A 15781-nucleotide genomic window follows, 5' to 3' on the forward strand; every position below is an offset into this window, starting at 1 on the left:
AAGCTGCGATTCTAACTCTCATAACCCTACCCTCGTTGAAAGAATATACATATAGTCTGGTATACGTAACAAAAACATGTTGGAAAACAATTAAAACCTTTCTTTTCCTTGTTTTACAAACTCCAAAACACTCTTGGCTAGGGAATCAGCAGGACACTTTATATATCTAAATACAATTAAAAGGTAGTCTAGAATATTTTCACTGATCCAGAAATGTGAAAATTAGCTTCAGCAGTGTCTTAGTATAACAGAATATAAACAATTTGGGCTATATTTCGAATAATAAATTTCTCCACCCTGAAATTTCCTTTCAATAAAGTTGCAACAATAGCTAAGAAAAAAATTGAAAAAATAAATAAGAGAATAAATTCGAAAAGGTATATCAGGAAAATAGATTTCGCGGAAAAGACCTCAGTTCCCGTCACTTTAATTTGTATTCATCATTTGACATCCAACAGCGATGCAATTACTGACACCGCGGGAGTTTATCATGCTGCTTACCCTCTAGCATGCAGTATTGGTATCATTTCAACAAACAGGGGGAAATTTTTGATGCTTTATCATGACGGCTGCTTACGAGTTCGACTATCCTCCTTCCTCTCAAAGGGAACTGGCATTCCGTGAAGAGAATTTTCAGGAAAACGCGCCACGTGACTTCAGTAAAAGATCTTTTTCATCAGCATTCAGCGACGAGGTAATATCCAAAATGATGATAGGTTTCATAATTCTCCATAATTTGTAACTGGAGAAATTAGCTGGTGAAGGGGAGGTCGATATTTTTAACCGCTGTAATAATTTTATCTCCGTAAAATTACCAGATAGTGACCAGGTCGTAACCACAGAAAAACTTAAAAAGTAGCTCTATTATTGATATAACTAGTAACGCGATATCACTTTCATCACACGGGGACACGCCAGTTTACAAAACATGAGCAAACCTATTCGACAAATAGTTTTTATTATAACATAGCTAGTAAATATGTCGAATCAAATTCAATTGCGTGAGCGTGCTTCATATTCCTATTGTGCACGCTCATGACGTCAGCAAACAAATCAAATCAGCAAACCATCGGGTTGAAAATGCTATAAAACAGTCAGCTGTGCGTTCATCGAGATATGAAGCACTTGGGAAGTTTGGAGAGCACTAAAGAATGTCTCTTTGAATCTTGACTTGAGTTCCTTTCATTTCTTTCAGGTCGTCACTTATTGAACTCAAATGATGGCGTACAAAAGCATCAAAATCCTCTTCCACCGTTTCCTTTTGTTTTCCTCTTTTTGAAGACATTGTTTGTTACTTGTTTGTTAAGTTTGTAAAAGAAAAAGTAAGATTTATGTGAGAAAAAGCAAGAAATTATCTCAAGCTGGCAGAGACAGCAAAAAACGCGGCCATCATGCTCGCTGACCGCTGACCGGATCCTTCGTAATCATTTAGTCGTAATCTTACACTTCGTAATCATTTAGCCAGAAGATTACTATTATCGAGGAGTAGGCAGGCGAAATTCAAGAAATTGAGAGAACAGATGTCCTTGAAATACATGAAAAAAGATATTGGAGAGCAATCAGCCAAACGGATTTTTTGAACCACTCCATAACATGGATTCTGACTGGCCTCTTGTGGCGTGCTTTATGAGAGTATAGAGCATGCTGACGCCACTGTTGTTAGCTTTGGAAATAAAGCTTGTTTTGAAAATTGAAAGTGATGCTCGTGGGGAATTTAATGAATTTGTAAGAAAATATCTCGGCCGACAATTGACTGTTCTAAACTAAACTCGCTCTAACTTTCCACGACTAAAAACACACCGAATAAACCTCGTGGTCATTACATACTCCATATAAGAGACACCGTTTAGTCCGTCTCTTACATCATCTCCTCCCAAATAAGCCTGAAACTCCTGATTCATAGTAAACTATAGAAACAAACTGTCCGAAGAAACTTGATACGCTACGTTCTCGAAATAAAACAGAAAACACAAAATGTCATAGATGAAAGCTGTCTAAATGTTCCGCAATGCCTTTGCTTTCTTTAACAATTTCGGCTTCAGTTTCCTTATCCGCTCCTTTTTCCATGTTCTACTCGGCTTCAAGCGTCTGAAGACATCTCTCGGATGCTACTGAGAACCCACTCGCCATAACGGTCGGGGGGTCTCCTCACCGGCACCGGCCGCTGGCTCCGGTAGGCGGCATCCCCTTCCTCCACCTCGTGATTACGGTCATCTCTTTGGTCTGAGGCATTCACTTCACTCTCATCCATTCCCTCTGAAGGGGTGTCATTTTTCACGGGTGGGGTATCCACTTCACTGCATGTCCACACCAACCTTAGAACCACCTTGATCACTGACTTGAAAAATATCGCTGTCACAGGGCTGATGTAAGTCATTGTCTGAGGACATTGTCGAGGTATCTAGCCCCCTCAGCACTTCTAGTAATGCCAGCAGTTTCTCCTTCTGTTGGCTCTTGTCTTCTCTGGTAAAACCTTAGGTTATTGAAATGGACTACTCTGGACCTCCTTGAGTGTCCTTGAACTTTCTTGACCAGATAGGTAACTTCGGTGACCCGCTTTACAATCTCGTAGGGCCCCAACCACTGTCAGTGAAACTTGCTTCCTTCCCCTGGTTCCAACTGTGGCGCGTAGCGTAGGACAAGATCACCAGGTTGATAAACCGTGTGCTTCACTCCCTTGTCATAGGCATCCTTCTGGCGTCGCTGGGCCACCTCAAGGTTTTGCCTGACATCTCGATGCGATGTTTGTAGATCCTCTTCAAGATCAGTGACAAAGTCAGTGAAGGAACACTCATTGTCTTCGGCACCACCAACATCCAAAGGTATCCTCATCTCTCTACCAAACATGAACTCGAAAGGGGTGTGCCCCGTGGAGGAATGAACACTACTGCGATAGGCCATCATGCAGAAATCAAGGTGCTCATCCCATGTAACTGGATTATCTTCAACTCTAGCTTTTAACATCCTCCTTAAGGATGTTCGACGATGCTCCTTAAGGTTTTGTGCAGACTTTCTACTTGGCCGTTGCCCTCAGGGTGATAAGCGCTGGTGCGCGTTTTGTTAATACTCTGCAGCTGGCACATTTCCGAGAATATTTTAGACTCGAAATTATGGCCTTGATCGCTATGAATGCTGTCAGGCACACCAAATCTGCAAATCCAGTTCCTTACAAGCACCTTCGCACAAGTTGTGGCACGCTGGTTGGAGATTGCAAACACCTCAGCCCATTTAGTAAAAGTGCACTGCACTGTTAAAATGTAGCGGTTTCCTCTCCGAGACCATGGCAAGGGGCCAACAATGTCAATATGGATGCGTTGCATGGGTTTGCTAGAGGTAAATGACTGCAGTGGTACTCTGGATTTTGCTTTTGGCTTACACTTGGCACATGTCAGACATCGATTGCAGTAACGATGCACCTCTTTGGTCATGCCAGGCCTCCAGAATCTAGCTTTTATCTTCATTAGAGTCTTCATTCGTCCTAGGTAGGCACCAGCAACGCCATCATGAACTTTGACAAGGGCCTTCTCCACTAACTGTTTCGGTAAAACCATCCTCAGTTTAGCTTGAGTAGTGTGGCCAGCTGACTTTATATAGAGAACCCCCTGTTGTGACAGCAACAGTTCAAACTGGGCCCAGAAAACACGGGCAGCATAGCTCATTGACTGAAGTTCCTCAACAGCTGGTTTCCTGCACTCTTTCAACAAGTGACTAAGTACCACGCTGATATCTGGATCATCTCTTTGGACCTGTGCAACCACTTTTGGGGACCAACAATTTATCACTTCACTTGGGGTTTCACTGGCTGGAAGGTCTCTAGTAACAACAGTAACTTGGGATAGTCCTGTTGGAGTACACGATGGACAATTCCCATGTTGTCGTCTGGGCCTTCTAGACAAGGCGTCTGCATTGTTGTGTAACCTCCCCGGGCGATGTTGTATCTCATAATCATACTCCTGTAAGCGCTCTATCGAACGGGCCACTTGCCCTTGAGGCTCTTTAAAAGACATTAGCCAGACTAATGAGTGATGATCAGTCCTCAGGCGGAATTTTCGCCCCAACAAGTAATAGCGAAAATGGTCCATATAGGTTACCAGAGCTAGCATCTCTAATTGAGTCGCGCAATAGTTCTTTTCGTGCTCATTCAAAGAACTACTCCCATAAGCTATCACACGCTCAGTCCCATCGGGTTGCAATTGAGATAAAACAGCGCCAATGCCCAGGTGTTGGCTGGCATCTGTGTCAAGTACGAATAATCCTACATCAGGACTAAAATCAGGATATGCCAAGACGGGTGCAGTGGTCAAGCGATGTTTCAGTTCATTAAAGGCACTTTCTTGTTCCATCTGCCACTGGAAAGAAACACCCTTCCCAGACACTTTGTAGAGTGGTTCTACGATGATTGAGAACCCAGAAAGAAACCGCCTATAGTAACTTGCAAGACCAAGGAAGCTTTGGAGCTCTTTGATGTCTACTGGGGTTGACCACGTCCTGACAGTCTCAACCTTGTCAGGGTCAGTTTTGATCCCTTCTGAAGAGACAACATGCCCAAGGAACGAAACTTCTCTCTTTAGAAACTGACACTTAGTTGGCTTCAACTTAAGAACAGCAGTTCGTATCTTGTCAAATACTAAACGTAGGCGACGCAGATGTTCCTCGAATGAAGGGGCCCAGATAATAATATCATCCAAATACACAAGACAGTGTGTCCAAGTCAGTTCATTGAGTGCTAGATTCATCAATCTGGTAAAATTAGCTGGCCCATTCGTGAGACCAAATGGCATAACCCTCTATTGGAATTGTCCACGATGGATCGAGAACGCTGTTTTCAGTTTGCGGTAATCAATGCACATACGGTAACTTCCATCATGTTTCCTCACTAAAACAACTGGACTGCTCCAGGGGCTCTGTGACTCTTCAACTCTACCATTCGCTAACAGCTCGTCCAGCTGTTGATCTATGATCTCCCCCTGGTGCGGTGGTATGCGACGAGGAAGCTGCTTAATCGGAGCATGCTCACCAGTGTTAATTTCATGTTCCATAAGATCTGATTTTCCTAAATCAGAATTGTGCATTGCAAATATGCCCTCATATTCGTCTATGAGTTGGGAAAATTGCCTTTTCTGCTCCTCTGAAAGCCCATCTGAATTTGGCTGAATACCTTTTGCCCTTCTATTCTTTCTTTCTGTATTTTCCTGCTTGTCATCCCCCATATTCCTGTCTATAACTGAGCAGTATGAATGGTTAGGTGCTGATGGACTGGGGCCAATTTCGGTGGGAGTAGCACTGCCATTTACACCGCTGTCAGGATGGTATTCAGCAACAGGGAGATCTGATCGTAATCTGAAAACTTTGTCGGAGAAGTTGGCCACTCGAACAAGAGTCTGTCCTGCCTTTGGCACTACTAGGGAACGAGCAATACCTATCTCAGAAGTCCCCTGTAGTTCTTTTGACCCCTCCTGGTTTCCAGGGCTTCCGGAATTCTGTTCATAACCTCCTTCTAATCTAGCTCTTATCACTTTTTCAGTCCCCGGTTCTAGCTCTGCATCAGCACATAAAAGATTCTACAAACACTTGCTGTAGCCTTGCGGTATCTGATTGGAAGTTCCGAATCTCCTACTAGAAGAGTTCCTGTGTCATAGTGAATTTGGCACTGATAGTGCCGAAAGAAATCTGAACCTAGTACAAAGTCGTGGGCTAAACCTTGCACTTTTGTAACAGGCCAGGAGCATTCAATCTTTCCCATACGAATTCGCATTTCAGTTTCTCCCAGAACAGTCAGCTCATTGCCATCTCACTCAACACACTGACAGTAGCACTAGTGTCCAACAGAATACCCATCAAACGATGATTCACAAGTCCCAAAACATAAATCCCAGACTCTGATAAGACGGACAGCAGACTTTCATTTAGAGACACACCGAAATTCTCCATAATAAAATCAGTTTCTACTGGGCCTACCTGACCTTGTCCAACGGGGACTGGTTGGCCCTCCACAGGCCCCGTCTTACGTTTCCCGATACTTTAGTTGGACATTCCCGCGCAAAGTGACCTTGTCTGTGGCAAGAATAGCACACCGCGTCATCACGGCGCCTCGGAATTGTTGTTGCCCTTGTCGTTTTTTCTTTCCAGTTCCTTTCTCGTTCATGCCAAGAACAAATTCCTTAAGCTCGCGTATCTCTGTTGAAATCCTCTCGTTTCCAGCCGAGGTGCTGACTACACTCAGAGATTGCTTCTTCTCAACTGACGGAGCCGCTTGACATTCTTTACGCGTGCTTTCTAACTGGCGAACCACGCGAACTGTCTCCACGAGTGATCCCGGTTGACTGATAAACAACTTCTCTCGTATGTCATTACTCACTACCACTCCTTGAATAACCTGATCTCTGGCCAACTCCACTTCGAATGGATAAACCGTGTCTGGGTACGCATTTTCGACTAATTCCAACAGGCTATCTGCGAATCCCTCGAAATCTTCGTTCGGCTTCTGACACCTCGCACGTAGCTCTAACTTGTAATCTTACCCGAATCGAATCTCTTTATTAACTGTGCTGTAAAATCGTCAAATGACAGGAACTCTGAAAACTTGAGAAGTTCCACCGCCTTAAAGGCCGGCTGGTCCAACTTGGTGAGTAAATACGCTCGACGATCCGATGGCTTGATGCGCACAAGGTCAGCATACTGCACGAACTGGGACAACCATGTTTTAAAGCTCTGTCCCACTGAGTAAACACACGGTGCTCGTAAATTTCTCCTCGCTTCACTTACCTCACTCGACATCATCCTACTCTGCTTAAGCGCCTGTACTAACTGCTGCAGGTCACTGTTCCCTTCGTTCGGTTCACTCTTCATCAGTTTCTCCGACTTATGTTCCGGCGGGAAATCTGGCGGTAAACCACCTTCGGCACCTTCGGGTATTTTCACTTGGTCTTCGTCCATTTCGTCGGCTCAAAATCCCAGACCGCTGCCACCATTGTAAGAAAATATATCGGCCGACAGTTGCCTGTTCTAAACTGAACTCGCTCTAACATTCGACGACTAAAAACACATTGAATAAACTTCGCGGTCATTACATTAGCCATGTAAGACACAGTTTAGTCCCTCTCTTACAGATTCCTTATCATTACACAAATAGAGAAGCCTTGACGGTGCTCTCTGTTCTGTTGTGAAGCACGCAAGGAGTTTTTGTGCTTTAGCTGCTCCGTGCGTGCTTTATATAACAGAACAGAGCACCACCCAGGCTTCTTTATGTGTTAAAGGAAAGTGGAATCTTGCTCAAAGATGTAAAAAGTCGCCTAAAATAGGCATCACTGCTATATTAGATCTGTTTGCTGAAAATGCATACATCCCTTGACCAGGGAGGTATTTTTAGAGTTAAAATCAGGGGAAAATAATATTTGTGAGAAAAAGGTATGGGATCCGTTCGTTCGTTCGTAATGTAATACATTTTTTGAAAAATTGAATAAAAAATGTTCACTTTAAAAATACCGAAAAACCATTCCGTTGGCAGAAGTAAACGTATAAAATGTTGTATGTCTACTTCATACGATAACCATTACAGGTAGCCGTTGCATACAATTTAGGTATACAATTTTAGGCTGGTCTGAACTGTCGGAAATGTGAAAAGGAAAGGATTTCCTCTTTGAATTATGAACTTTCAGGTTATTAAAACTCTTCAGATTGTCGATGATAGCATTGATATTTTTTTCCTCGTGTTCGATTACATTAGTAGAAAAAGGCGAAAAAAAAGGCCTAGTATAATGTTTGTTGTTTTGTTAATGTTTGTTTTTACCTGCGCCATGTTGCAGGTAGTGGTTGCTTGCCAAAAGATACTTTTTATAGGTTACGGTATCAACTGATCATTTGTAGTAGAGTCAAATCCTAAAAATCGTTGTTACAGTCTGGTATTCGACCAAAAATGTGAACTATAGGATGTATTTGGTTATATACCTCTCTTATGTTTTGGATGTCTTTAGAATCCTCAGCATCTTGGCACTGTTTACTAATTGCATTAAATTTCGTAAAGTATGTTAAACATCGCTCTAAATTCCTCCGAAGACGATTATCGATTTCTTGACCATCACTTGCTTTTGTCTCATAGTGAAGAAGTTTGTCAACAGGACAGAACTCGGCACATGCCCCGAGGAATGTGCGGTTTTGGTCATCTCCCGGCTCTGTCTCAGGCACGAAACCATTTAACCTTTGAAAAGTTCTTCGGCAATTTGCACATGCAGGTTTGATGTCATGGTTGCCCTTGGTATTTCTTGCTTCCGATGTCCAATCTTGCGTATCTTCAGTATTTAAAGGCTGATGGAAAATGATTGCTTCTCTGAGACGCGGCTTTTCAAAATCAGCAATTCTTTTGTGCAAATAGAGAGGCCGTAGGAAATTACTTACTGCCATCGACGCGCCAACAAAGCTCTTGTCGTTATGTGAAACTAATGCTAAAACCTCCGGTTTAAATACATTTTTCGAATGAAGTTTAGCAAAAAGATCTGTTGCTTGTGTCTTTACTTCATCGGCATGGGCTTTACTGCCTTCCGGAAGGTCTGTACCGTGTGTTATGACACTTATCTGAAAGATATTTAAAACTTAGCTCAGTTTAGATGAAATTAGTCCACTTGTTATGATTTTTTGGAGCTTCGAATGACTAATTAATGCCAAGGCATCGATATTCAACTCTATCTAAAGTACTTTATTGAAAATAAACCAGCGTAGCCATTGTGAGAGCTACACTTGGTCAAAATGATAATTGAAGCTATATTTTTGATTCTTTGTGAGCACAGCAAAAGATAACGTTAAATTGGATCATTTTTCGTGGCTGTCAATGGATGTCTAGTCGTTTCCTAATATATCGAGCAGTCGCTATCTTAAACCTTGCGCTAACAACGCAAGGTTCGCTTAGCTAGAGTGGTGTAACACACCCATCCAATTCAGTGAAAATTCTAGTAAAACCAGCAGGCAAGATTTGTTTCAGAGTTAGAGTACGCGTTCAATAGAATCTCGTTGTGTATACAATAAAAGAAGACGGCGCGACGGAGATAATTTTTTTTCAGTCTTGAGTAATGTTTGTATTTTCACTATTATTTTTTTTTGTTCCGTCGTTTTCGCACTGACGACTCGTCTGCCACGTTTCCCTAAACAAAAATACGGTAATCTATTTCATTATAATTTATCCCGTGGTGGTCCATCCCCCGTACCATCAAGATATGGGGAATTCTATGTTTTGAATGACTACCCAAGCGATTAAGGAGGGCCTAAATTGTCCCCCACCCCCCATTGCCACGGGAAAAAATTCTTGACGCCAGCTTACAGAGCATTTACGACTGTAATGATTTGTAGTTCATAGGAATCTTTTTACTTGAATGAAGAAAAAAGTTTTTCACAAAGTGGATGAATATGAATATGAATATTACCCCACCTTCGTAAATTATGAGTGCTCAGCATGAATATTGAACAGCTCTCTGATATGTCTACTTACGATTTCCAAGATTTTACTTCCAGGGTCAATGACATTTTTTTCGTCTGGGTCTTTATTCATGTGATCAGCAGTCAAACAGACTAATTCCCATCTGGCCATGTCCTCGAGCTTCTTATCTGCTGGGGTATCATCTGATGGTGCAGTAGCATTACAATGGAACTTCAAGTGCAGCTTTAGGCTCCAGAAAATGGCTGTGAAATGTTCTTTCAGCGTCGAATCCATCGAGGGGTTTTTTCGTTTCGAATTTCTTTTCATGTCCACGTACTCCTTTACAAATAAATCAAGAGCATCGCATACTTCAATCACATATTTCCCAATGTTTTTTTCCAAAAATCGACTTCGTTCCGCTATTTCGTGTAAGTAATCGCCCTCCTTCGACATAGAGAGAGAATAGGCCGAAGAGAGGCCTTCAAAATGGAAGTACTGTGTGACGGCCCAAAAGGAAACGCAGATGCAGCGACTGTGATTTTAATTGAAACGATTGACTTCGCGTAGAACGCTTGAACTGAAAACTGCGTTTCTAACTCTCATAAACCTGCTCTCCTTGAAAGAATTTACATGTAGTCTGGTATACGAAACAAAAACAAGTTGGAAAACAAAAAAAACCTTTTCTTTGTTTTAAAAACTCCAAAACATTCCTGGTGAGGGAATCAGTAGGACACCTTATATATCTAAATAAGGTGACAGAGGTAGTCTCGAATATTTTCATTTATTTAGAAACGTGAAAATTAGCTTTAGCAGCGTCTTAGTGTAACATGAAAATAAACAATTTGGACTATGTTTCAAATAATAAATTTCTCCACCCTGAAATTTCTTTTCAATAAAATTGCAACAACAGCTACGAAACAATTAAGAAAATGAATAAGAGAATAAATTCGACGAGATATATCAGAAAAAATAGACTTTGAGGAAAAGACCTCAACTCCCATCACTGACATCCAACAGCGATACAATTACTGACACCGCGAGAGCTAATAAAGCTGCTTCCCCCGTAGGATGTAGTTATGGTATCATTTAAACAAACACAGCTAAGTCTTTGATGCCCTATCATAACGGCTGCTTGCGAGTTCGGCCATCTTCCTTTCTCCCAAATGGCATTCAGTGGAGAGAATAAAAGATCTTTTTCATCAGCATTCAGCAACAAGGTAATAACCAGAATGATGATAGGTTTTATAATTCTTCATAATTTTTAAGCTGGAGAAATTAGCTGGGGGTTTTCACCGCTGTAACAATTTTATCTACGTAAAATTACCAGGTAGTGACCAGGTCGTAACTACAGATAAACTTAAAAAGTAGCTCCATTATTGATATACAGTATTGCGCAAAAGTAATGCAAACGTAATTCGGCGAATTTCGTTATTTGTTCTAGCGATCTTTCGTCGAAAGTTCGAACGAAAATTCGATCGAAAGTTCGAGTCCAGTTAAGTGACATTTCGTTTGAACAAAGGACGCTTTTTCTTTGAATTTTCGCCACGAAGCGAAAATTCGAGGCGGAAAGTATCTCATTCGATTCATGTAAGCAACACGAAATATTTTTAAACGAATTTACAACCTTTTTCAGTCACCACGACAGACACTTAATATTTGAAAACAATTCGATATGGGACACAGAAATCCCTTTTTTGATCGCTAAGAGGATTTATTTTCCTAATCAACTTAGCGAAGGACACATTGGGAAAATTAAATTGAATTGTGTTCTTTGTTTAGAGAACGATGAGCCCCCCTTACGTTTCAAAACGCCTCGCCCACTCTACATTCCTTTGATTATCCGGTAATATTCCCTATAGTACACAAGGTTATGCAACTGTCTGTTTCTATCTATTAAACGCCTGTGGGTTGCCTTCAAATTGGTAGCAATATGAGTGCCTTAAGTATTAAATAACTGCAGCCTCAGCATACGATGAATTCAGTGCCGTCTAATTTTAAATTTCCATTTTCCCTTTCGCTTTACCTGTCTCACGTCGTCGTTACTTCTATTTTTGGCAGGGAAAAATTGAAATGTTTTGCTTTTACTGACATCTATACACATTTAGACTCTTCATATTCTCGTACCTACTTCTACTTCTTGCAGTCAAAATTTTTAGCTGTTGACCACCCCTTTAGTTATTAAACAATTTGATTATTCCATTCCATATTTAGGGTGAGCTGCCAGGAAATGATGGGAAAAAAAAGAAACGAGATTCAGCAGCTGCTACCGATGACTCTGAGGTAAGTTTCACAAAACAGTCTCTATAATTTCTGATGGAAGATAGAGGTTTAAGAACAGTCTCGGAGAAATGTAATTTAACAGTGTGCTTTTTCCTTTTTATACGACAAATATTTGATTCTTTGATTATTTGAATTTATTTTGAGACTTTGAACTTCAGTTCGAAGTCCTGGTCGCGCATGAGTTGTCTTAGACAAATTATTTCCCCCAAAGTTGAAATATTAACACTTTTCTGGAATTTATCTTCCGAGAATAGTAAGCCCGCATCACTTCATAGTCACAGGTTGGTATTGACATTATGCAGTGAACAAAAATGCTCGATCTGCTAGAGATCTCGAAATGCTAGGGAGTTCATTCACAGGTTCGTCTGAAAGCAGGCTGTAATATGATTATTTAGATAGAAGTTGTGTAGCTGATTCGCCATGATCAATTTCCATTCCATATTGAGGGTGAGCTACCAGAAAATGATGGGAACAAAGAGAAACGAGATGCAGCAACTGCTACCGATGACTGTGACGTAAGTCTCACAAAACAGTCTTTATAATTTCTGATGGAAGATAGAGGGGTAATGGTTTAAAAACAGTCTTGGAGAAATGTAATTTAGCAACGTGCTTCTTCTTTTTTAAGGTAAGATAAGATGTATGATTTTGCTTGTTTTTTTTTTTTTTAATCACATCCATCACTCAGCTAACTACTAGCGATTAGTTAAAAAATATTCTACTTTTCCTGTACGATTGAGCCGCAAATTTACTCTTAAAATTTTGTATCAAACCTATTTTCCCAGAGTAAATTTTTTTTTAATTACTGGTACATGTTCAATCAAAGGCGGGCCGGCTATTTACACGAGATGTAACCCAAACTGTGGTTTCACGCAATTAGTGAGCCTCGGGGTTTCTCCATAAGAGGTTTGATTTAATTAGATAAATGTCCTCCCACTGTCATCTTTCGGCCCAATTAACGATGTTCACAAAAACACATTCCCATGAAAGGTTCAGTTAAATTGAGGATTGCTTAAGACCCAATTTTGTTAAACAACGGCAAAACTTTGTTGAAATAATGTAATCAGACCTTTCTGTTCACGCACCAGTTCTTTATTAATTTTGATATTTCCATTCTTTTCTTCCTGTGCATTCCAAAACTTAAAATTGCCAATACATTTCTGTAAAATTAATCTAAAAATGTTATCTCCGATCTTAATCGTAAAGTGAAATGACCAGATGTACAAAGAAAAAGGAATATTGCAACCAAACATGAAAAATTAATTGAGAAGGTGGTGAAAGGAAAACTTGAAAATTTTGAACGCAAAGAATATATAATTACGTGTATTCTATTTATTTATCATTGTGTTTTGAGCTCCATCGAATAATGTTCATACGCATCTTGAATATTATGACTGTCTGGTTTTGTATTGATGTTTCTTGGCTCCTGTGAGAAAAATTGGTTATGAAGCCCCACAGGCACTATGTAACGCCGCCTCTTAAGACACAAGCAAAGCTGCTGGATCTTTGAAATACGATTTTTGATTGTAATTAACGAAAATCTCTTTCTGGGATGGGTGATTTGTGTAACTGGAAAAATCTCGATCATTACCAGTTCTGAGGTAATTAAGGAATGTAAATTCAAGCAGTATCTGTATATGTGTTTTTAACTTATTTGAGTGTTGGAAAATGAATGGAAATAGTATATAGGCACAAACCACTCAGTAAAAAAATACTACAGGCTAGTTGATCATTTCCTATTTCTTAGGCAGTGTCCCAAATTTTTTAATCGCAAACCATTCAATAAATAAATATTATTAGCCATTTGATCATTTCCTATTTCTTTGGCGGTCTTACTTCGTTAGTAGAGTAACTAATTATGAATTTTTATTTGGCACTTTAAACACCTCTTTCTTGAAGGCGACTAAGGGTGTAAACAACTTGTACTTTTCATCCTCCCACTGAATTTACAATCAGTTAACTTAGATGACCAGCAGGTACCTCTTTTGAAGGCGGTAGCTTGGGTGCAGCTTTTGTTTTTTTTGCCCGATCTTAACTGCAAGTGTGTGAAATTTTAGGTAGAAAGTCGTTTTGAAAAGAGTCAACATCCTAAAGGTACACACTTAGTACGCGGGATCTGTTTCATGTAGCTTAGCATGATTCGTTAGTGATCATGAGGTGCGATATGGTGACGTTGGTCAAAGATTGACAGCCTGATAACTATCACCTTTATAAGCTGGTAACCAACACTTTCCTTTAGAGAGCAGAGCTAGACCCCGAGTTTCTAAGTTGTGTTGAGTTTTAGGAAAGGAAATGAAGAAATCGTCAACTATACACCTATACAAGAAAAGATACATACGAGAAATACTTCCAACAATTATCAGCGCAATTGCTGTATGTTAGTAAGTTCATCAGCATTCTTTGTTTTTTTCGGAAGGAATCAGACTCCGATGAAGAAGGAATCAGTATAGAAGAACTAAAGAAAACAACCGGATGGAAGTTGTTAATGAAGAACTTGAATAAACATTTCAAGCCCAAGGACTTTGACAGTCAGTGAAAAACCATGTCATTCTCGAGAGGCCATTATTTTCTTTTTCTTCTTTTTTCTTGCTACTGCTCACTGTGGCAAAACGTTTTCCTCTCATATTACTCCATTTTTCGCTCTTTAAGTCATTTTTTTTTATCTTGCCTGGAATAATAAAAACTGGCAGGGGATTTTAAATTTCAGGAAGCAACGATTTGTTTAGATTGCTGACAACACTCATGACGAAGTAGTCTGTAGCTTTAAAACTTAGCTTTTTCTTTTTCATTTGTCTTGCTTCGCTTTCAAGTATGTAAAGAAGCCTCATCTTGGTCTAACGAACCCTAAACTATTTATGAGACACTCAGACTTACCTTAACCTGCTAGGAAAACACCGTAAAACCTGAACACTTGATGCATATAAGCTATTTTCGCACAGCCAGTCGCCCTTTCCACTGTTTAATATGTTCTAAACAGAACTGAATATTCGGAAGCGGTGACACTTGCTTCTATAGTATAGAAATAGAGGCTATTTCAAGACAACAAAGTTCTAGTGGATAATAACTGATTGTAGACAGTGCCGCTAAACCTTGTCCAGCCTCTCCCTTTTGTGCATTGGTCACACTGGCTACGACGAGGAAGACAAGATTTCTGTTCCAGGGGAGCTACTATTATTCAAAGAGAAAGCAATGTAAAAAGTGACTTCCCTTTAATATCAAAGTTTTAGAATGGGTAGTTTTTTAGAATTGTACCATTCAAATTAATTTCCAAAATTCTTTCCTCACCGTAAGCTCTCGAACAATAATGTTCTAGGGGAGCAAGGATAACCTTATTTATGACTTGTCAATTTTTACACCTCACGGCTCACTGTTTTGGCCGTTTTACAGCCAACGGTTACCCCATTGCAACCCTTGTAGTGAGTAACTTGGTAATACATGTAACTAGCTAGTAATTTATACAGCCAAGGTTAGTTTTTTAGTACGGATACAAATTTATTGTACAACATGATTGATTTTCAGTGTGCAAAGGATTATAGATTAAATAAGAGGGTAATTTGACAGCTGAAGTACACAAGTATGTAATACATTAAAGGTGACAAACGCAAACCTTTATCAAATAAATTTAAAATGTTGAGAGAAAAGGGATTTTAACTGGAATACATGTATATTCAAAAATTTTCGTGGAAACGGTAAAAAGTACGGGGACCTAATTTGTTTGTCTCACGTTGATAAATAGGTAAAATAAATAGTCGATTTAAAAGAGCAGTTCTGTTGTCGTCTATTTGAAATTCTTATAAGTGGTTTTTAAAATGAACACAAAAAGGTTTAATTAGTTAAGCATTCATAATTTACAGCCTCACTACAACCTAACTCGCACACAAAAAGAAATTTGAAGTACAAGACATATGTATTAATCATGTACTATTCAATTTATCTGAAACTACAGCTGCTAGCCTAATTATGATAACATCAGGTCTACAATGTCAAATCTAAACACACTGTAAAAATTTTTTACTTTTAAATAATCATTATTAACACTAAATGGGTTCTTGGGGTAATCCACAAGCACATATATAAGTAAGGAAATATTAAAAATGT

The 15781-nt window shown here is 39.8% G+C and overlaps 1 protein-coding gene across 1 annotated transcript; it reads left to right on the top strand.

The window, feature by feature from the left end:
* The first annotated feature begins 562 nt into the window (after positions 1-562).
* On the top strand, positions 563-15445 carry LOC149041318 (uncharacterized). The gene is made up of 3 exons (XM_089213767.1): positions 563-694; positions 11618-11686; positions 14100-15445. Exons 1-3 carry the CDS (start codon positions 563-565, stop codon positions 14217-14219), a joined length of 321 nt encoding a protein of 106 aa, XP_089069893.1. The 3' UTR covers positions 14220-15445.
* The last annotated feature ends 336 nt before the right edge of the window (positions 15446-15781 follow it).

Source organism: Pocillopora damicornis, chromosome 8 (assembly GCF_964200805.1).
Source record: "Pocillopora damicornis chromosome 8, jaPocDami1.2, whole genome shotgun sequence".
Classification (NCBI taxonomy): Eukaryota; Metazoa; Cnidaria; class Anthozoa; order Scleractinia; family Pocilloporidae; genus Pocillopora; species Pocillopora damicornis.